Source organism: Empidonax traillii, unplaced genomic scaffold (genome assembly GCF_003031625.1).
Source record: "Empidonax traillii isolate 1590-97213 ecotype Southwest subspecies unplaced genomic scaffold, ASM303162v1 scaffold362:size563497, whole genome shotgun sequence".
NCBI classification, from domain to species: domain Eukaryota; kingdom Metazoa; phylum Chordata; class Aves; order Passeriformes; family Tyrannidae; genus Empidonax; species Empidonax traillii.
Window position 1 is genome coordinate 448,434 of NW_020955555.1, and position 20,060 is coordinate 468,493.

The 20,060-nt window shown below is 42.6% G+C and overlaps 1 protein-coding gene and 1 long non-coding RNA gene across 5 annotated transcripts in view; one reads left to right on the plus strand and one right to left on the minus strand.

The window, feature by feature from the left end:
• CDYL2 (chromodomain Y like 2) overlaps positions 1-20,060 on the plus strand; it is a 49,855-nt gene that overhangs the window by 27,191 nt on the left and 2,604 nt on the right. For both annotated transcript variants that reach the window (XM_027892683.1, XM_027892682.1), the window contains exons 2-5: positions 347-941; positions 7,928-8,145; positions 14,586-14,758; positions 19,190-19,400. In XM_027892683.1, coding sequence (XP_027748484.1) covers positions 347-941; positions 7,928-8,145; positions 14,586-14,758; positions 19,190-19,400 — 1,197 coding nt within the window. The remainder of the gene's footprint in view (positions 1-346; positions 942-7,927; positions 8,146-14,585; positions 14,759-19,189; positions 19,401-20,060) is intronic.
• The window catches only part of LOC114061844, a 56,296-nt gene that overhangs the window by 24,747 nt on the left and 11,489 nt on the right, over positions 1-20,060 (minus strand). For all 3 annotated transcript variants that reach the window (XR_003572234.1, XR_003572233.1, XR_003572232.1), the window contains exon 2: positions 9,342-9,471. This is a non-coding gene — a long non-coding RNA (uncharacterized LOC114061844). The remainder of the gene's footprint in view (positions 1-9,341; positions 9,472-20,060) is intronic.

Consider the following 20,060-nt stretch of genomic DNA (forward strand, 5'->3'; position numbering starts at 1 on the left):
TGCATGTGTGCATTCAGGAGAATGATCAGTCACTAACAATACAGCAGAAGATGCTTTATTTAGCTCTTTCAAGCAAAGGGAGCTGAGGAATGTAACAGTAATTGTCTCATTTTCCAACCAGATTTTCAAAGAAATTGTGCCTTCATTAATGATCTCAGACTCTCTCGTTTCTTCACACTGGGGCTGTTGAAGGGCCCAGATCAGATCTGAGCAGGTGTTTATGTCTCTCTTCAAGTGTTCAGAAGGCTTTGCTGTCCAAATACCATTGGGGCTCCGATTCCTCTCCTGTACTGTCAGCTCTGCTCCCGGGAATTCCTTTTAATATCTTTTTGGTTTTCTCCTTTAGGTCGAGAGGATTGTAGACAAAAGGAAGAACAAGAAGGGCAAATGGGAATATCTTATCAGGTGGAAGGGCTATGGAAGCAATGAAGACACCTGGGAACCTGAACATCATCTCCTGCATTGTGAGGAATTCATTGACGAGTTCAACAGACTCCACGTGAGCAGAGAAAAGAGATCCAGGCACGGCAAACAGCCCAGCACGGCCAAACTGCTGCGGGAGAGCCGAGGCTCATCCGTCGAGAAAATATCCCACAGACCTTCTGACTCTGGGAAGTCGAAAGGATCAACACACAAAAGGAAGAGGATTAATCCATCTCACCAAAAACAGAAACGAGGCTACGCGGCCAAGCCGGGCTCTGCCGGTGACAGGGCTGCTAAAACCGTGACTTACCGAACTACTCCCAGCGGCTTGCAGATCATGCCACTGAAAAAGCCCCACAATGGCCTGCAGAATGGAGATGGCAGCCACGAGAAGGATTCTAGACATTTTGGGAATGGCTCACAGCAGCAAAACACGGATTTAAATGATCACGAGGGAGAGCAGAATTTGCCCGGCGTGCTGGACGTCAGTCCCGACCCCCCCGTGGTGAATGGAATTGGTATGTGATGGAAACCGCTCGGCCCTGGGGGAGGGGGCTGTTCCACTCCTGTTGTTGGCACACAAGGGGTACGGTGAGAAGCACCCAAACAAGTTCCACACTCTTTCCCTATAAATTATACATGTTTTTGTCAGCTGGTTTCCCCCTTGTCCCACGGAGGGACACGGAGCAGTGTGGGCTCTGTCACGTGCCTTTGCAGTGTAAACCCCTGTGGGGACACGAGGACAGGGCTTGGAGCAGGAATGACAGCTGAGGGGTGTGTAAGGCTGCAGCTCAGGGTTTCTGTATCAAACTTAGGTCTACAAAAACCAGAACTGTTTTAAAACCAGATATACAATATATTTAACACCACTCTTGGTGAAGGGTCCTGGCAGGGATGGCTGAGTGAGATCCACGTTCTCAGTGTTAATGCTGGTCATACTCAGGAGTCCTCAGAGCAGCCAGGTCCTTGTCCCTGACACTGACTGGACACACCCCAAGTCACAAAGACAGAGGTCACAGGAAGGTACAAACAGCCTTGAAGGGAACCAGAAGAAATGGGAGGAATTTCTTTCTAATCCTCACAGTAACTGACTGGCTTAGCTCTCAAAGAATAAGGTTTATGTTCTCTATAAATACAACTCAGCTTCATGCAAATGAAGTCGCTTCTCATTATCTATATGTGTCCAATCTTTGTGGTTTGTTTATTTTTAAATTCGACCAAATTTAAAGCCTCAGTGGTGTTTCGTGACAGCAATTTCCAGGAGTCAACAATGAGATGCACGTTTTATTTGATCAGATTTTGGTGTTTGGGTCTTGCTGGGGTTTTATTGACCTTTACTTTCATTGAACAGCCTCTTTTCCTGCTATGAAGAGACAGAGTGGAGGAGACCCTGCCCATTATTGGCAGCCTCAGCCTTTTCCTCCTTCCTACCTGGAAGTCTTTCCAGATTCCTGGTAGTTTTGAGTATCCTCTTGTGCCTTTGGTGTCTGGGGGGGTTTTTTAATACCTTTTAAAAACAGCAGGAGCTGTTCCAAATGACTTCCTACCGCTTACTGATACAGTGACAATAGAACCTTTGGAGAATTGTTTTTTCTGCTGTTCCACACTGCATAAAGGTTTGCATTGAGTGATCCACAGTTGCTCCTGGGTTTTTTTTTTAACTTGCTTGTTACAGTTAATTTAGAACACAGCTATATGTATGATCCCTTTCATTATGCATTTAATCTGCTTTACTGTTGCCAGTTCACCTTTCTCTTATGACTCAGTGAAGCTCTTCAAAATCTTTCCTAGTTTTCACTCTACTCATTTTGTATTGCCTTCAAATTTTCCTCTCATACTTCTCTTCCCAATTCATTAATACACACATTAAATAAACTAATCCTCCTGCACATCCTTGGGACAGCCAACTACTAATCACCTGACTTGATGAAAAGTAACCATTTGTTCCAATTATTTATTTTTATTAGCCACTCTCCAGAGCCCATGATAGCACTCATTTCCTTAACAGCTTCTTGTGAATTGCCCAGCCAAAAACTTTTCAGAAGTCAACATAAATTATATCTCCCCATTTTCCACCCTCCTGGCAACCTGGGAAATGCTCCTGGATTTGGGAAGTAGAAGTGACCTTGCCTAGTTGTACTGGCTGTATCCAATAGCCACTGGGATCTTTCAATCCAGGCATCAGCTATGCTATTAAAAGACTCCCAAACCAACAGAATGTGTGGTCAGCTTTAAATGCATAAACACCCCTGCTGATGTCAATGAAATTTAAAGCTGAAACACTTAAAAGTGTATCTTGGCTTTTGTGTTGTGTGGAGTTTGAGCTCATCTTAGACTGCTTAACAAGTTACTGCTTCTCTGAGATGACTTGAATATCTAATTACAGATGTGTGTAAAGTTATTTTCCTTATTTTTCTTACTGCTTCTAATGAAGTTTTTTTAATCATTTGGTTTATGCTGTCCATGGAGAAGTTCTGATACAAAATGCATCTTTAAAATTCATTCATTCCATGTTTTAAAATGGGTGTTGGTTTTTTTTCCACAAAGAACTAAAGAGTCCCAAAGAACTGTAAGGTCAAACAGGAGCTCAGGAATGGCCCCCACCAGCCCTGATGGAATAATCCCTGTCAGAGAGCTCAGCACAGGCAGAGTGGGCAACACGACAGAGGGGAGAGGAGACTGCCAGAGTCAGAGCAGACAGAAACTGGGGAAGGAGGGTCAAAATCAAATTACCACCTTTTTTCCTAATAGTGCCCTACAAGCCACATTTCCTGCTACAGGGGGTTGTATCATTTGAAATGTCAACTCTTCAGCAAGTGCTACAATTTCCTTCCTCCCTGAGCATTGACACTCCCATGGAAGGTGCCCCATCATTGTCAGGCTCCCTTGGCATTTAATGCCCCACTAACACCGGGCTGAAATTTTACAAATTCCAAACAAAGGAAGTTTCGGAGGAAAAAAAAAAAAAAAGCCAATTGGTTGAAGAACAGAAATTTTGTTCCGAACATCTTGGGTTTCAAAACTTTCTCCAAATCTGAGCCAAGGGCCCAGGGCTGTGTCCCCTGGGACAGGGAGCAGTGTGGCAGCCTGCTTGGCAGGACTCCCACGCTGAGCCCGGAGGCAGCCAGCTCTGCCAGAGGTTTCAGGCAGTCTGCCACGGAGTCTGGAAGTTGAAAGCCTGGCATGCTCCATCCACACTCACAGGGCTCCCAGGCAGTAGATGTGGAACAAAGAGGGAGCCTGGAGGACCTGGTTTGGCTCCCAGAAGCTGTGGCTGCCGGGCAGCCCCGCTCGGAATCGGATGGAGCAGACATTTGTGTCAGCTTTGAGATTGCCTGGTATGGAAACCAAGTGAGTGTCAGGCTCCTTTCACAGCAAACTGTGACAGTGCACAGAAAATGTGTATAGAGATTTTAGGTTTGTCTTGGAAAACTCAGCAATTCCCCCCAGTTTGAAAGCCCAGCTGTGGACCCAGCTCTGCTGCCAGGGTGGGCTTATGGTTGAAGGTCTCCAAAATCCACCCACTGGAACCAGTTATAATAATAATAAAAGTAATGTTTAACCAGCAGTGTATTGAACCAGGCAATATAGATGGTAATTTCTAATCTAGAAGTAATCAAATAATGGCTGTGCTGTTTGTCTGTCCTTGCCAGTTGTGTTGAAACAAATAACAGCTATTTGAAAACCCTCTTTTGGTGACTCCTTGAATGAGCTTCCACCAGTCAACTTGTGTTTTTGTGCACATCCACTTGGCTACAAGTGGTTCCCCTTCACCCTGCAGACAGAATTCCCAGCAGGCAGCTCCTTGCCCCAGAAAGGTGACTGTGTCCCTACAGGTGTGTGCACAAAAGGATTGATGCCCCCAGTGCAGGTCTGGAACCTTCCTGAGGGTGGGATCTCCCTCGCCCAGACCTGCCTTCTGCACATCCTGCCATAAGAGAGCAGAGTCATCTTTACTGACAGTTATTTAATGGTCTACAAATTGGAAGATGTTGCAGCATCCCCTGATGCTCCCAGGAGCTAACAATGCTGTTCTTTCTGATGATATTTGTTGTCTTCTGTTATCACTTTTCTGTTTCTCTCCAGATATTGTAATTGAGAGTGATTGTTTTGTCAAGTTTCTTGACAGCATCAAAAAACATCCCCTTTTAATTTTCTCTTTCCTTTTTCTGCATTGCTCTATTTCTGTACCATCTGCTGAAGAATTTTTGCCTGTCATGTATCACTAACCACTGTTTTTCCCCATTACAAAAAATCTTTGTAGTCTCATGGTGCCCTTCATTTAAATACTCTCTGTGACTTAGTCACTGCTTCCTCTTGTTTTTTTAACTTATTCTGGTTTTTATTTATTCTGAAAGAATACTGGCAGTAAAGGACAACCAAACATTCCTGCTCCCTCAGTTTGGATGAAAACTCATTGCTTTTAGATATCTTACAGATGCTACTTTAGCTGGAGAAGTCTGAAATTATTAGTAAATTATCAACAGAACACAGCTTTTAAGTATGTACAGTATTAACCATTACCCACAAGAAAGACAGAGAAGAGACAGAGAAAGGCTCTTGGGAAGGCTGAGGAATGCCAAGCTGCTTTTCCAGGGAGACTGAGGGTTTACTTCACCTGGAAAAATTAAAGCCCCATCCTCCATCACCCTCTTCCACTCAGCACAATAAAACAACAGTCCAGCTCTCCTTCCCAGGGCATCCTGATTGTTATTCCCATCCCTCCCTCTGCACCGCTTTTAGCATTTTTGGGGCTCCAAGGTGAAGCTGAGCTGGTTGAAAATTAAGCCCAGTTTTGCAGGGTGAGTTTGCAGCCAGGGCAGATCAGCAGCCCAGCCCCCAGGGTGGGTGCTGTGTGGGGTGGGGGCTCAAACTGGAACACTGGGATGGAACACTCAGCAAAGAGGGATCTGGAAACAACAGCAGCTCGAGGGATCCTGTCCTAGGGGGCAGGAGCAGTGAGGGGGGGGAGTCCCAGGTCCCCTAAATCATCGAGGATCATTGGGATCTTTTCTCTCTTTCCTCTCCCACTCTTTGGAGACTTTTTAGACAGTAAATTTTGAATGTTTGCAGCAGTGCCTGGTGTAAAGGAGCCCCAAAGGCTCCAAGCCTGTGGCAGTGGTGGAAGATGCAGGGATGGGCAGCTAAAAGGAAGAGGATTGCAGGAATACAAGAGCCTTCAGGCAGGAGAGGGGGAACACGATCAAAGTTTACAAACCATCAAGGCCTCAGATACAGTAAATGCAGAACTGCTGCTCCTGAAATCCCTCGACAGCAGAACGAGGGACCACTCACTGAAACTGGGGGCACATCAGATAAAAGCAGAGATGAAAGAAAATTCTTCTCTGTGTAGTGGCTACACAACTTCTCAAGCTCATCCCACAGGAAGCTGTGGAGCCAGAGAGCTCAGAGGGGATTAGAGAGACACATGAAAAGGTCCACAAGCAAACAGTGAAGGAACAGGAAGGATGAAGCCTCTCGTGTTCCTGCACATCACTTGAGGATGATGCTATGGGAATGGACTGCAGAAAGTGCCCAAGCTTGCATTTTCTCCTTAAATAGCATCCTTTACTCCAGCCTTTACTGCCATTCCTGGAGAGGGATTACTGCACCCACCAGTGGTCTGGGAATATCTCAGATTCCCTTAAAAGAATATCGAAATTCTTAGAAAGATCAGTGTTGGTTTGGGTAGTCCACAAGTTCTACTGCTGATTATAAGGTAATAATCAGGTTAAACTCTGACTAAAGGAAGGAATATTTTCTCCCATTCTGTTTTCTTTTTGTACTTTGAGCATCAAATAGTCACTACTAAGCCAGTAAACCACACTTAGAGTACCCAAAGCTTCCTTAGTTAATTTGTGGCATCAATAATCTGTTTCCCATGCAGTCCAGGTTGTTTTGAGATGTCTCTTTTTGCCTGTCATGGTTGTTTTTCACCCTGACATACCCAGGGGCTGCTGCCCTTGTGTGCATTAATGTGCAGATAGTTAAAATATCATGATAAGATCTACAGTCTACATCATATATTCATTTACAAACAGAATACATAAGGAAGAATAAAACAAAATATTAAAATAATTACTGTGAGGCTTTCTGTTGAGCTGGATTATGTGTGTGAATTAATCTTCTACTATTCTCTTACCATCTGTATTTAAAATAGATGTGACATAATCTTCCACACTACAGAGATAATCAGTATAGTTAGTCTGACACACCTTCCATTCAGTGGGCATTTGTGCCTCTGATTTTATAAGTTCTCTATACTTCTTGGGGAGATTTCACTCATCACATCTGTTCTAATATTCATGTCATCTGCCCTTTAAAAGTTCTTGGCTATTTGAAACCAGAAGCTGGAACAGGTCAGCTTTGGCAGGAGCAGAGAACAGAACAAACAAAGGTGTTTTCATTCAGCTCTCTCTTGGCCTTTCTTAAAAATGGAGTATTGTGGCCTGGTGTCTGTTTAAACAAAAAACAGTGACTTTAATCTGTGTCCCTCACCAACCTGTCTGGGCTTTATTTTGAATGGCAATAGTGTGAAACATCTGTAATTAGAAAAGGATTATTGCATACAAATCCTGTAAAGCTCTTTCAGCACCCCATCCCAGCACTGTGACCAGTTGTCCTCTCTTCCCTGTTGCAGAGGGACTGGAAAGCTCAGCAGAGGAACGGTTTGCAGTTCACTGTGCAAGTCAGAATAAACTCTCTTTTAATACTGACTTAATGTTACTCTCACTTGTTTTTAAGGAGGAATTATATCTTTCTTCTCACTGTTCTCTCTTTTCCTGCTGCTGGATACTCTCCAAAAATGGCATCAGCATTAGCATTTTCTGTGTACAAAGTCCAGTATTAATATCATAGTTGTTAGTCAGAAGTCATTAATTACTGTTACTGTCCAGTGTGAGGAGCAGAGGCTTGGGATCAGAGCAGAAAGGGTGGATAAGTGCTGCTTGGAATGCCAGCCACCAGGATAACTGGAAGAGAATGCTGGTTGGGTCAGCTTGGTGAGAGCTCCCCAAATTCAGCGTCACACAGGGATGTGCAACGAGGGTGTGCATCTGAGCCTGCTAATGACTGGTCAGCAGAAAGGGAAGAAAATCTGCCTTTGAAAGATGAGATTTGGACTAAACCTGTCATGTCAAGTGTCCAAAGCTGAAACAGAATCTTCCTATAAATCCAGGGATCACCCCCAGTTCACGTGAAAGACTGTGGTACAGTTGCTTTCATGTTCAAAGCAGAACTGAATCCCACTACAAGTCCCAGGTGCTACAGTTCATTGGATCTAGAGGTTTTCTGATCAGAGAACAGAAAGTTCTGCATGTTGGAATACAGAATAAGAGGAATGGCTCGAGGCCACATTTGACTAGCCAGGCACATTTTTATTTATTTTCTATTTATAGAAAATATATATTTTATGTTCATTTCTCCTTGCTGAAGCTAGTGGGGTAGCGCTCCACTTCTCTGATGGTGTAGGGGTAATTGTGCTTCGATTCTTTCCATCTGAAAGGTTCTTCTCTGGCCAATGGAAGCCTCAACCTGCACAGCACTGTGAAAAGGAAACTAGATGGGGAGAAGGATTATGTCTTCGATAAGAGACTGAGGTACAGCGTGAGGCAAAACGAGAGTAACTGCCGGTTCAGGGACATTGTGGTCCGGAAAGAAGAAGGTTTCACACACATTTTGCTGTCAAGTCAGACTTCAGAGAACAATGCACTGACCCCAGAGGTAAGTGTGCAGCCCTGAAAGCCAAAGAAAACCATCCTAAAGAGTGGGTTATATCTTGGAAACGCTGCACTTGAACTCGATTTTTAGGTGCTTTTTTCCCTAATAGATGATCTTAGAAAAACAAATGCAGAGTTCAGACATATCTAAGTTTGTCACGCTTGGGATTCCCATGACAGAGAATGCAGTGGAAATTAAAATTTTAATTCACATGTCTGAAAACCAAAATGAGAAGTAAAGAATGGCAGAATGAGTATCTCCAGCGTGGAGTTGTGTGAAGCAGCTTTGCACGTGTTGCAGTTACTGATATTTCCTATCCTTGGGAGAAATTTGGTCTTTTCTATTTTGCTAATTGAAATAGTGCTCCAGGTGTTGCATACAGAGAATTCCAGGCCATATCCTCAGACAGTCATTCTAAATTCTGCCTTGATCCCTAATTACTTTTTCTCTGAATCACTGTATGAGTCCTTATTGATGGAATCTTAACCAACTGGGGGCTCAATCCTCAGCTGAACTGCATAAAGTCTTACAACACATAAAAGATATTAAAGAATTCCCTTCTTCCCAAAATTGTACACTTAAGGTCAGACTCAGACTTGTGGATTGTACTCTCCCACTACACACCTGGATCAGTGGAAGGGCTGAGCAGCTTTTCCTTTCACTCCCTGTGATCCCAGAGCAGTGAGCTGTGTGCCCTGCTGTGCCAGCCCCGTGCCAGAAGAAAAGGGGTGTCCAGAAATGCCTGTGTCAGGATGTATGACCTGCAGAGAAGGGAACATGCCTGAGTCCTGTTCCCCAGGGGCACTGATGAGTGTCTGAGGTGTCACTTTGAGCACCACCTGAGGGAAGAGCAGTTTGTAGCTCTGAGGGATCATTTTGTTCAATAAGAAACTGAGGGGTCCTAAATTTGACTCACCTTCCCAAATGGACATTCATTTAACTATTTAGCATCATTCAGTGTATTGCTGTTAAAACTGATGGCACATACATTTAGCACTCCTATAATATTTAATATTTAGAAGGACTATCTTGGTCATTATCACAGAACACCAAACACTTGTTATTAATACTAATTCCTTAAAATGCATTAGATTGCATCAAATCCATCATTCCATCCCTGTCTTAATTACCACTAATTGACACTGCAGGGCCTGAAAAAGTATGAAATCAAGGGCTGTGTTCAGGCTGGGCAGACAGACCTTTACCTTGCTGGCTGTTCCACATCAGCGGTGCTCAAATGCTCTAACCAGGGGATTAATCCAGGCTCTTCAGGGCTGCCAAACCAATCCATTTCATCCTTTGAAAGTTTTCAATAGGCTGGGAACTCACCTGTGTGGAAGAATAAATGATGAGCATGTAAACAGTCCTGTCCCTGCAGCACAGCGTGGACCATTCCCAGACCCTTTACTGAAGCTCACTTGCAAAGCAAGGAATGCAGTTTAGGAAACTCCATTACTGGCCAGGAGCTGGATGGGCAGGAATTAATCAGCGAGTTCTCCACATGGAGCTTGCCTGTTCAAACCCCATCCAGGCCCAGAGCAATCCCAGGCTCTTGCCCTCGGAAGGCTCATGGAAAGCCTTCCTTGGCCTCAGTCCAGGCAGCTGCCCAGGATCATTGACACCACAAAATCCAGCAGCTCCAGGACTGGCAAATCCATAGCCCTGGTGGAAATTACAGCAAAAATCCAAGGAACTGAAAGCAGGAATATGTTGATGCCTTGTCCCTGCAGTTTGTCACCCATAGCCTCAGGTGGCACAAACTGGCAGAGTGTTTTAGGGAGGTTTAGAACGTTTTTGGGTTTGATGCCCTTTTATCACCAGTGAACAGAAGGTGCAAACACACAATTCCTACCAAATGAGGAAAGCGTGTCTCGTTTTGGGTAAAGAAATGCCGACTTCCAGCTTTCTTAGACATCCAGTAAATTACGTTTGCCAAATCGTAAACGAATTATTTACTCGGAGCAGCTCTACCTGATGTGGTTAAATAATGCTCTGGTTATTCTGGGCCATCTATGTTAAGGAAAAAAGAAACTGCAAACAAGCATTTCAAAATTAAGCTGACACAAAGTCCCTCTCACCCCTCACCAGCCCTTGTGCTTTATCATAATCTACAGGTGAAGTTTAATAGCTGTGTTCAACCATCAGCCTTTGCTATTTATGTCAGTTTAATTAAAATAACAAAGAACTTATTTATATATTTAATTAAAAAAAATAATAGGAAAAATGAAAGCCTAGAGAAGTCTACCTGAATCCCTCCATCCCATGTTTTTGGTAACCCCATTCGTGCAGGTGATTTTAAGATGAAATGTGCCAATGCTCCTTCCAGCAGCTTTTGCACTGATTGAAGTTGGCTCAGGGCCACTCCAGTAATTGAGTTTTTTCTGCAAAAAAAAAAAAAAACCCACAACGTTCAGGGCACTATAGAAATTCTTTCTTATATTTTTTTTTACAAGACCTTATAAAACTTCCAAGGCAGTGTCAGGAAACAGCACAGCTTGTTTTTATTTCAGTAGCTCAGACTTTCTACTTTCAAAAATTCATTCTGAAAATCCATTTTGAAAATCCATTTTTAAAACACACATGTGAAATACTTCATCATTATAAATTCCACAAGGGGCATTTTCTCTCCTGGGTCTTCTGCTGCTTCTGATGTTTGCTCTCCAACACTGCTGCTGTTTGAACTCAGCACATCTCAAGGATCCAAATTCTGTTTCAGACTAAACGGACCCATCTGCTGGTTTTGCTTAACACTATTAACAGAGCTGGGAGTTAAAATTCCCCTGAATTCAAAGTAAAACATTCCCTAAGCAGGCAGTGTTTCCATTGCAGACTGACAGAACTACCTCAAGTACCTTCTCAGACACAAGAACCAGGTTCCAGATTTCCAGCCATGGGAATTCAAGGGTTGGAAGTTGTTACCAGGTGTATTTTGGAGCACTGCTCGGCCTTCACTTTTCCTTTACTTATAACTGTTCCTGCCTTGAAAATAATAAATAAAAAGAGGCAGGTACAAGTTTATTGTTATCTGAACAAATTGTGGGTTTGGGCCACTGCTTGTCCCTGCAGCTTTGGAGATTCCCAAGTCCCTGAGGCACCATCAGAAAGGACTCAGAATCTGCACGGAGTCAGGAACACAAAGTGTATTTATGTCAACAGGCACAAGTGTAGGAGGTTCTAAAAACAACTGAATGGCTTTAAAACTTGGTTTTACTGTGATATTTACTGAATATTTACCTTTAAGAGTATCACAGTGAGCCCTCAGAGGGTCAGAGAAGTCAACTTTTTCAACTAATAACTGCTGTTCGTGTGAACAAGAGACTCCTGTTCCAGATACTTTGTGTAATTAGAGTGATAAATTCCCAGCTCTTTGATTTTCCCAATGTAAGGAACATGGAAAGCAAAGGACACCAAATGCCTTTTGGAATTTCCTACAGCCAGTGAAAGGCATTAAAAAAAGCTCTGGGAAGTTTAAGGAAGTTTTTAACTGTTTTATGTTTCTTTTGCAATATAAGGTGTCCTGTTCAAGAACTAACCAGTTTATTTTCTTGACAGGATTAGAAATATATAAGCAACTGCTGAGAAGGTGATAATTTTATTATATATTTGGGTTTCAATAAAACAGTAAGTGAAGGACTAGGCCTGCTCTAAATTTATAATCCATTCAATTATCATAACCTAAATAACTGCTCTGTAAATACTTCCTCAGAAATTTTCATCAAATGCATTCAAATAGAAATACTGTCCCCAGAACTGAAAATTACCTAAAAGACCATAAAAAAGCTAATTAATAAAAGCATGGAACTGGAGAATACTGCTAAGGAGCTCTGGAAATAGTAGTATTAGATCTGGTCCACTAGAGAAAATAAAATTTAATTGGACAAATGCAGCAGTTACACCAAAATGGAGAAAGGTTTAAGGACTATGGAAGAGAGGAAAAAAATGGGCTCTGACAAAGAAATGCAGCTGAGGACACATTGTATCTCTGTATTTGAGAATGAATCCACCACTGCATCAAACAGAAATTTGTGCCTAAAAAAATTTGTGGAGAGCAGTTCTGGACTAAAATGATATTTACTTTACAATACTGCGGTTTAATACACAGTTCTGCAACCCTGCAGACAAATCAGCTTTTTTATTGCTATTTTATTGTTAGTAGCTTTTTGTGTAATCACAGAAACATCTGCAGGGAAATGCCCAGAGCAGAGAATCCCTGGGGAAAGCTGTGGTGCCAAGGCTGCTGGAACCAGGCTGAGTGACAAGGTGACCAGGGAATTGTGGCACAGACCACGAGTGAGAACTGGCCTGGCTGGCACTGCTGGATCCCACTGAGCCTCCCAGCACCTTGGGATGATAAAGTTAATGATAAACTTCCAGCTATTTATTAAAAAAACATCCTTTTTGGAGCCTGAAAGTACTGATACAATAATGGGTTCCTGGTTTCTTTTGCTAGAAACCAGTGGAGCAGTGGAACTAAATTCCCCCTCCTGGCTCAAAACTACTGACCAAAGTGAAATATTCCCATTTTTGACCATATCTGAGAAATGGATTCCTGGTAATGGACTTGGAATGTCACTCACTCCATAACACTGAAAAAAACAGTATTCTTCTATCACTGTTGTTTGAGCTCTGTTCCAGAGTTTGGATGGCTTTTAGGTGGCTTTAGCCATCCAAACCGGTGAGGGGTGAGATAAAAGAGGCAGTTTTGTAAATGCTGATGTGTGGGAAGGGGAGCACTGGTGGCAGCAGGGAGATGGCACACGTGCAAACACCACTGGAGCAAAGAAATTTGCTGAATGGGCTATCATGGCATCATATTTAATGTACAGGAGAATGTTTGGCTGGTATTCCCTGATATCATTTCTACATCCACCCTAGGAAAGAGTAGATTTTGAGAACTTTCAGAATAAACCAAGAGGGCAATCCTGCATTCACATGGAACCACGAAAATCAAAATACACCATCTTTTTTTTAACACCTACCACCTTCTAAAGTGGTAGGAGTTTTTCCCCTTGGTTTCCCATCCCCTGGGCAGTGTTGCTGTGTTTCTCCCAGCTGAGGCAGCCTCTGAGACTCTCAGGATGAGCAGTGCTCCTAAAATCCCTGGGGACATTTTTGTTACCTGCATAAGAACTTCAAATCCATTTCCAAATTCTGCTGCTTTTAATGATTTCACTTCCACCCACTGTCACACACTGGGCATTGCAGGCGTTCTGGGGTGCACCTGGAGAGGGGAGGCATCTCAAAGTTCACCACCTGCTCCCTCATGGCCCAGGCCCAGTAACACTCATTGTCACACAAACCCAGAGGGAAAGCAGCACAATCCACAGGATTTCTAATAAAAGCCTACCTAGAATGGCATCAACAAAACAAAATTTCTTAAACCAGGTACTTCAGAGATCTGAAGAATCCTGGGAAACAGAAAGGAGCGAACAGAAAGAATCCCAGGCTAAAAAGCCTGGGTTTCTCTCACATGGAACCTGTATTTAAATCTCCAGCCACATTTAGCTTTGTCTTACCTAAATTCACACCAACAGTGCAAAAGGGAAAAATTTGACTCAACAGGACCGTGTCTGCAGGAAATATTCTGCCACATGGGTGTGATTAACAGAGGAGGTGTCACACAATGAAACCTTGGAACAACTCACTGAGGGGAAGAGGGGGCTGCAGTGAGTGACAGTTCCCAAACCACGCTCAGCTGGGACCAAACAAGAAGTCACCCACCAGGAGTTTATGAAATATTTCCTTTTAAAAACCATTAGAAAACAATTCTCTGCTCAGGTGAAAGGCCATTTTTCTACAATACCAACAGCTCAGCTCTGTACAGATTTTGATTAGGTTTGATTTATGGTGCAGATAATAACTTGATTCGGTTGTAAAACAGAGTCAAAATGTCTCTCTTTCGAGGGACTTTTGTAGACTGTAACAGTGTCACTGACCAAAGAAAAATGAACGATATATTTGTGATGTTGATGTACATGATGTCCTCTTGTCCTGCTTTGCTCTGATTGAAGTCACGTAAACCAAAGCAGTTGCAGGAGTGAAAAGGGGTTTCTAGGTTTTGCTTACACCATGTTGAGGGTACTGACAGGCATGTTCCTGAGGATGCAGTGATGTACACTGAATGTACACAGTGACAATAAAAAAGGGATATTGGAAATTATTAAATTACAATCAGATAGCATAAACTGGCTAGAATTTCCCCCGCCACAAAGAACAGCCCAAAACCTCTCTGAGCACCACCAAAGCACTGCCAAACAGAAAAAGACTTTGCAAAAAAACGTTCAGTGTTGTCATTCTGAGTATATTAAAATGATATCTAATTGCTGTAAGAATGAACAGTGCCCAAACTTTTGAGTCTCTCAGAATCAGTGAGGTTTGTACGAGGAGGGGAATGGTATTGCCACGGCATGCATGTCGAATTGTTTGCTTTTCTTTATCCACAGATCATGAAGGAAGTTCGGAGAGCATTGTGCAATGCATCAGCTGATGACAGTAAACTCTTACTTCTCAGCGCAGTGGGAAGTGTTTTCTGTAGTGGCCTAGATTACTCATATTTAATTGGCAGGTTATCCAATGACAGAAGAAAGGAAAGCACTAGGATTGCAGAAGCTATAAGGTGACCCAAGCTTACCTATGATCTCTAAATTATGAAATGCAGTGTGTGATTATAAAGATATTTATCAGGTCCAAAAATGTTGTATATTGAAGTGTTGATTGCATTCTAATTACAGGCCTGCAAATTTGTTTAGTAAGAAGAAACTTGGACCTTTCCTTATCAGAAAACAAAGCACATTGATTCCAGTGCTAATATCCATAGGGATTTATTTTATTCAGATTCTCTGTATTTAATATTTCAATCATTCCTCCCAATTCAAATACAACTTTGTTGTTGTTTTTCCAAATTTTCTGTTGACTCATTTAATGTTCTAAAGTGGTTCCTGAAAGGCAGATACTTTACTTGTTTTAATGTTCATCATTTTAATGAATTGCAATCCAAATGGGAGTCCATGGTTTACTCAAACCCTGTTGAAATAACAATCTGCCACTGTATTTCAGAACCTTATTAGAAGGGTCTCCACTCTTTTTCTTAAAATTTAAATTACTTCATATATATGTAAATGTAGTTTTATTTTTGTAACTAAAATGTGACTTTCCTCATATATATCACATTACCTTAATAGAAACCCAGGGTTTATGACATGCAGTCTGCAAATCAATCTGCACAACACATCACCAAATATTCCATTATCCACAAGGTAGATCTTCCAGTATAAATCAATGTTATTCCACTAAGACCAATAGTATTTCATGTACCAGGAGAGGGTCTGGTCCCCCTTTTTTTTTTTTTTTCTCCATTTCCTACAATATTCTTCTGAGAATTCTAAAACTTTATGTGGCAATTCTATGAAGGAATATTAAAGAATTTGTTTTACAACAGATCTCTATTTTGGATATATTGGTATAACCTATAATAGATATATTAACATAAAAATAACATATAAACCACAAGTTATCTTGGTTGCAACTACTGCAGATCAGTTTGGATTCTTGGTTAAAGTATTTTGAAATTCTCAAAGCAGTAATTATTTTGAAAGAATTTAAAATGTACTTCTTAAATGTAATCAATTATGATGTGTTTTTAAGACCCTACATATGCTTGAATATTATGGTGATACTTTAAAAAAGAGAAGCTCTTTGATTTTTTAAAGTGAGGGGGTTTTAACAATGCAGAACAAAAACAAAAGTGAGGAAGAAAATCACTATTCTTGTTTGAAAACACAGGCACACTCCCAGTCTCCCAGAAGATACAGATATTATTCTTGTAAATACTGTGTAGTTAGGTATTGTTATATATGTTTACATTTCTCTGCACACATTAATACACAGGTATACTTATCAATTCAACATTTAAATGAGTAGAAGCCAGGCTGTGATACTCAGATTTTCCATCCTTGGACTGCCAGGACACTCCTGAAATACTGGTCCAACGTTCTGCTCCCTGTCAGGAACGGCGGCTTCGGGCCCACTGAAAAGAGATTTTTATTGTACTTGTGGAAACAATGCCCTACGTTTTCCATTTAGCACTCTCTGTGCTTTCTGTGAACAAAGGACTCAACTCATGGAAAATACACTGTAAGAGGAGAAGAGAAAAATGGTCATGGCTTTTCCTGTGGTTGGGATGTCCTGAAACACACCACCAGATCTCTGCCTCCACCGCTTCCCAGCGAGCTGGAGATGTGTCAAAATGGAACTGAAATCTCAAGGACCACCTGTTTCCACTTCCCAAAGCGTGGCTCCCACACACCAATCACAAGTTCCAGCTGAAGTTTAAATCCCCATCCCAGGATGGTCCCTTCACTCCTCCCGCCGTCGGGGTTGGCTCCTCCCGGCATTGCTCGCAGATCCCTCAGCCTGAGCTGCCACCATCCATCCACATGGCTGGCCTGGAGCAGGGAAAAGCCAGACAGCCTGCACTGCAGCTGTGCATGTGTGGCCTGCAGAGCCCTGGAATCACCAGGCTCACTGGAAGGCATTCCCAGCTCCCATGGTCAGCTGGGCTCCAATACCCAGAACACAACATTGTGGGTGTGCTCAGAGAAAACACACACGGACAGCTTTGCTCCCTCAGCTTCCTCATGGCCCTGGATGTATTGAGGAGCCCTGAGCTGCAGCAGAGCCTTACAAAGAACAGAGGTGTCTGAGCATCCCAGAGTGTATTCCATGGTCAACTTCCCGGATATCCTCTGGCAAAACCAAAAGCCTTCTGCATGTGACGCTTTTTTCTGTCTTTCAGCCTCTGATTCTACTCTGCAACAATATTTACCATTTTAAATCCTTTTCAAAGACTGCTTTGATTTGAAACAAGGATCTTGTAGGCCAGAAGCTCCAGGAGTGAACTTATGCGTTGGAAACACGGAATTGTGCCGGTTCAGGGTGCAGTGACAACTCACTGGAACAAGTAATGCACCAACCAGGGACAGAGATCAGGGGAGTGCTGGTCACTGCAGCTTCTCTAGACCAAATGCAGGCCTTTGCTCCCCTCATAATCTCCCAGTATTGTAGCCTTCCACTCCATCCTGTAGGTGGCACATTCCATACCCTCACATTGTACCTCCCCTGTGCTCCCCATCCTTCCCTCACGACAGAGGCTCGCTGTGCCTTCTCAGTGTCCTGTTCCAATCTCCACGTCCTCCCTTCCTTGCTCACTCATAGGAAGTTTTCCTTCAGCCCTTCCCCTCCATTAATATGTTCTGCTTTGTTCTTCCTCCCCATTATCTGTTTCCCTTCCATATCCCTAATTCCTTTTCCATATTCCCTTCCAGTCCCGTTTATCACCACGATTCCTGCTTTTCTCCATAACACTGTTTTTATCTCGAGCCTCCACTCAGTCCTCAGATCCACTGCCCCCATTTATCCTTCGTGTGCTTTCTTTTTACCTGTCATTCATCACATCCCTGTTCCCAGGCCTGCTTGGAAGGCTTACTTGCTTTAACTACTGAGGTTCTCAAAATCCAGGAATTAATGAGGTGCAGTGATCCACAGTCATTACTCAACCATAAACAACGGAAGAAATAATGAGATAAGGGAACAGCATTGTTTCTGCTACAAAAATGAGCCACAACTCTCCTTATCCCTGCTCTCCTCCAGAAAGAAATGGTCTTGAACAGACAAAACCAATGTTCCATATTTCCCTCTCCTTGTCTTGACACTGATCTCCTGGTTTATTACTCACTGTGTGAACAGAGCTGCATCAATCAATTCTCTATTTTTCCATGGTCAGAAATTAACTCTTTACCAAACAGCCTGAAAAACAGAACATATCCATCGAAAATGTAACTCTGGGTCGCCTCAGACTCTTTGTTCTCATTTAAAACACAGCCAATGCCCAGTCCCCACGTGGGCTCTCTGGCCTGCAAAGCCAGACTGTTCTCAGGTGCAGAATTCTGCCTCCTTTTGACCTCAGTGGGAGACCTGCAACTCATCCAAGGGCACATCTGAAAAAGTGTTCTTTCCTAAAAATGTCTCAGTAAAGATGCACTCTGGATCTAATAAATACCCAGTGCAGGAACAGCATCTCCTCTTTTGGCTGGAATTTGATTTATACAGATCTCTTTTCTAAAGTAACTGAGCATCTCGTTTGCCTCCACGTACCTGCAGTGCACTGAGCTGCTGGAGCCCCTAATTTACCCACAATTACACTCCTGCTTTTCCCTAATTGCTGTAAAGGCTGTTCCATTCAACAGATGCCTTTCCACAGTTGCTGGTAGGTAACTTATTTAAAGTTACCTCACTGCACAGAATTTAACATATTCGAGTTCCTTCATCCAGATGAATCCAGTGACATTTACTTCCCCGTTATTTCTCATCCTTCACATTTACTGGTGCAGGCAGGCAAAGGCATCTCCTTTGTTATGGCTTTGCTGAAGACATTTGCAATGAAGACACAACAGATCACCTGCCTAATCCTTTCCCTGTTCAAGCATTTCTCTCTCTCTCTCTGGCTCCCCTTTGCTCCTCTTGTTCTTTCTGCTGGTGTGCCATAAACATTCACCATCTCCCAGTCCACTGATGGGACTTGCAGGAACCTCTGACACAGGATCACAAGAGAACTTCTCAAAAAAAAAAAAAAAAAAATCCAACAATCCAGCTGGGAGTTTCCTGCCTTCCACATTTCATCAGCAGCCAAACCAAGGAGCGCCGTGTGTACAAACTGCTGAGTTGCTGGTCCAAAAGGGAAACCAAACCCAACCAAACCTTTCTGCAAAAAGTACAACAGTCAGGGCAGTCCACTCCCATCAGTTCATATACAACATACACCAAACTGTGCAAATATCAGGTACTCAGAAAGATTAATTAGCAAACTAGAAAGTATCTTGCAATTCTGACCTCATAAAACTGGGCCATGGCATTTATTGTGTTCGTCCGTGCTTCTGATTTGTTTTCAGATTAAGTACTTTAAACTTGGGTATTTATCTAAGTGTTAACTTCTGTATTCAAGATCTCTCCTTTATGGTTTGTTTTTTTTTTTTTTTTTTTTGTATTTTAGGGATTTTGTAAAAGCTTTTATTCAGTTTAAGAAGCCAATTGTGGTTGCTATCAACGGCCCTGCCCTTGGGTTAGGAGCTTCTATTTTACCCCTCTGTGATATCGTTTGGGCAAGTGAGAAGGCTTGGTTTCAGACACCATATGCAACAATCCGACTCACTCCAGCTGGCTGCTCATCATACACATTCCCCCAAATTCTGGGTGTGGCACTGGTAAGGTTTTCCACCTCGAATTGCTGAAGAACCTTTCATAAATTCCTGTTCTTCTATCTCTCTCTAAAAAGTGAGCCAGAAAACAACTGTTTTATCTTAATTGTTGTGAGTGGAAATGAAATCTGTGGAAAGCTCACCTAACCCCTACCAATTTCTTACCACAAAGTGACCTCAGAGTTCAATATATTACAGGTGATGTAGACAAGAAAGACTGACACAGGTTGAAAAAGCGAAGGTTGTCAATGCCATGGTAGAAAAGTGAAGAAATACATGAGCAGAATAATCTTTCAGATCATTGCCTGTGTTGTGTTAGGATTGGGCAGTGACACAGGCAGATACTGCTCTCTAAAGATAACCCCTAATGATTCCAGTTAAGACTGCTTAGCTTTTACCAGTATAATAAAGCAGAATTTGCCCCACAGATAAATATTTCATACTTGGTTCCCGGACTCTCAGCGCAGTATCACTGACAATTACTCTGTTAAAATCAGCAATACAGATTTACCATTCCATGCCAGCACACTTCCCTTAAATGAAACCCATGCTGTGCTCTGGCCACCTGCACACCCCTTTAAATAGCTACTGAAACTCCTTCTAAAGTATTTTGCAGCATGGAAAGGCAGGGGGAGAACATTTGTAAATTTGATTGTAAAAATAGCA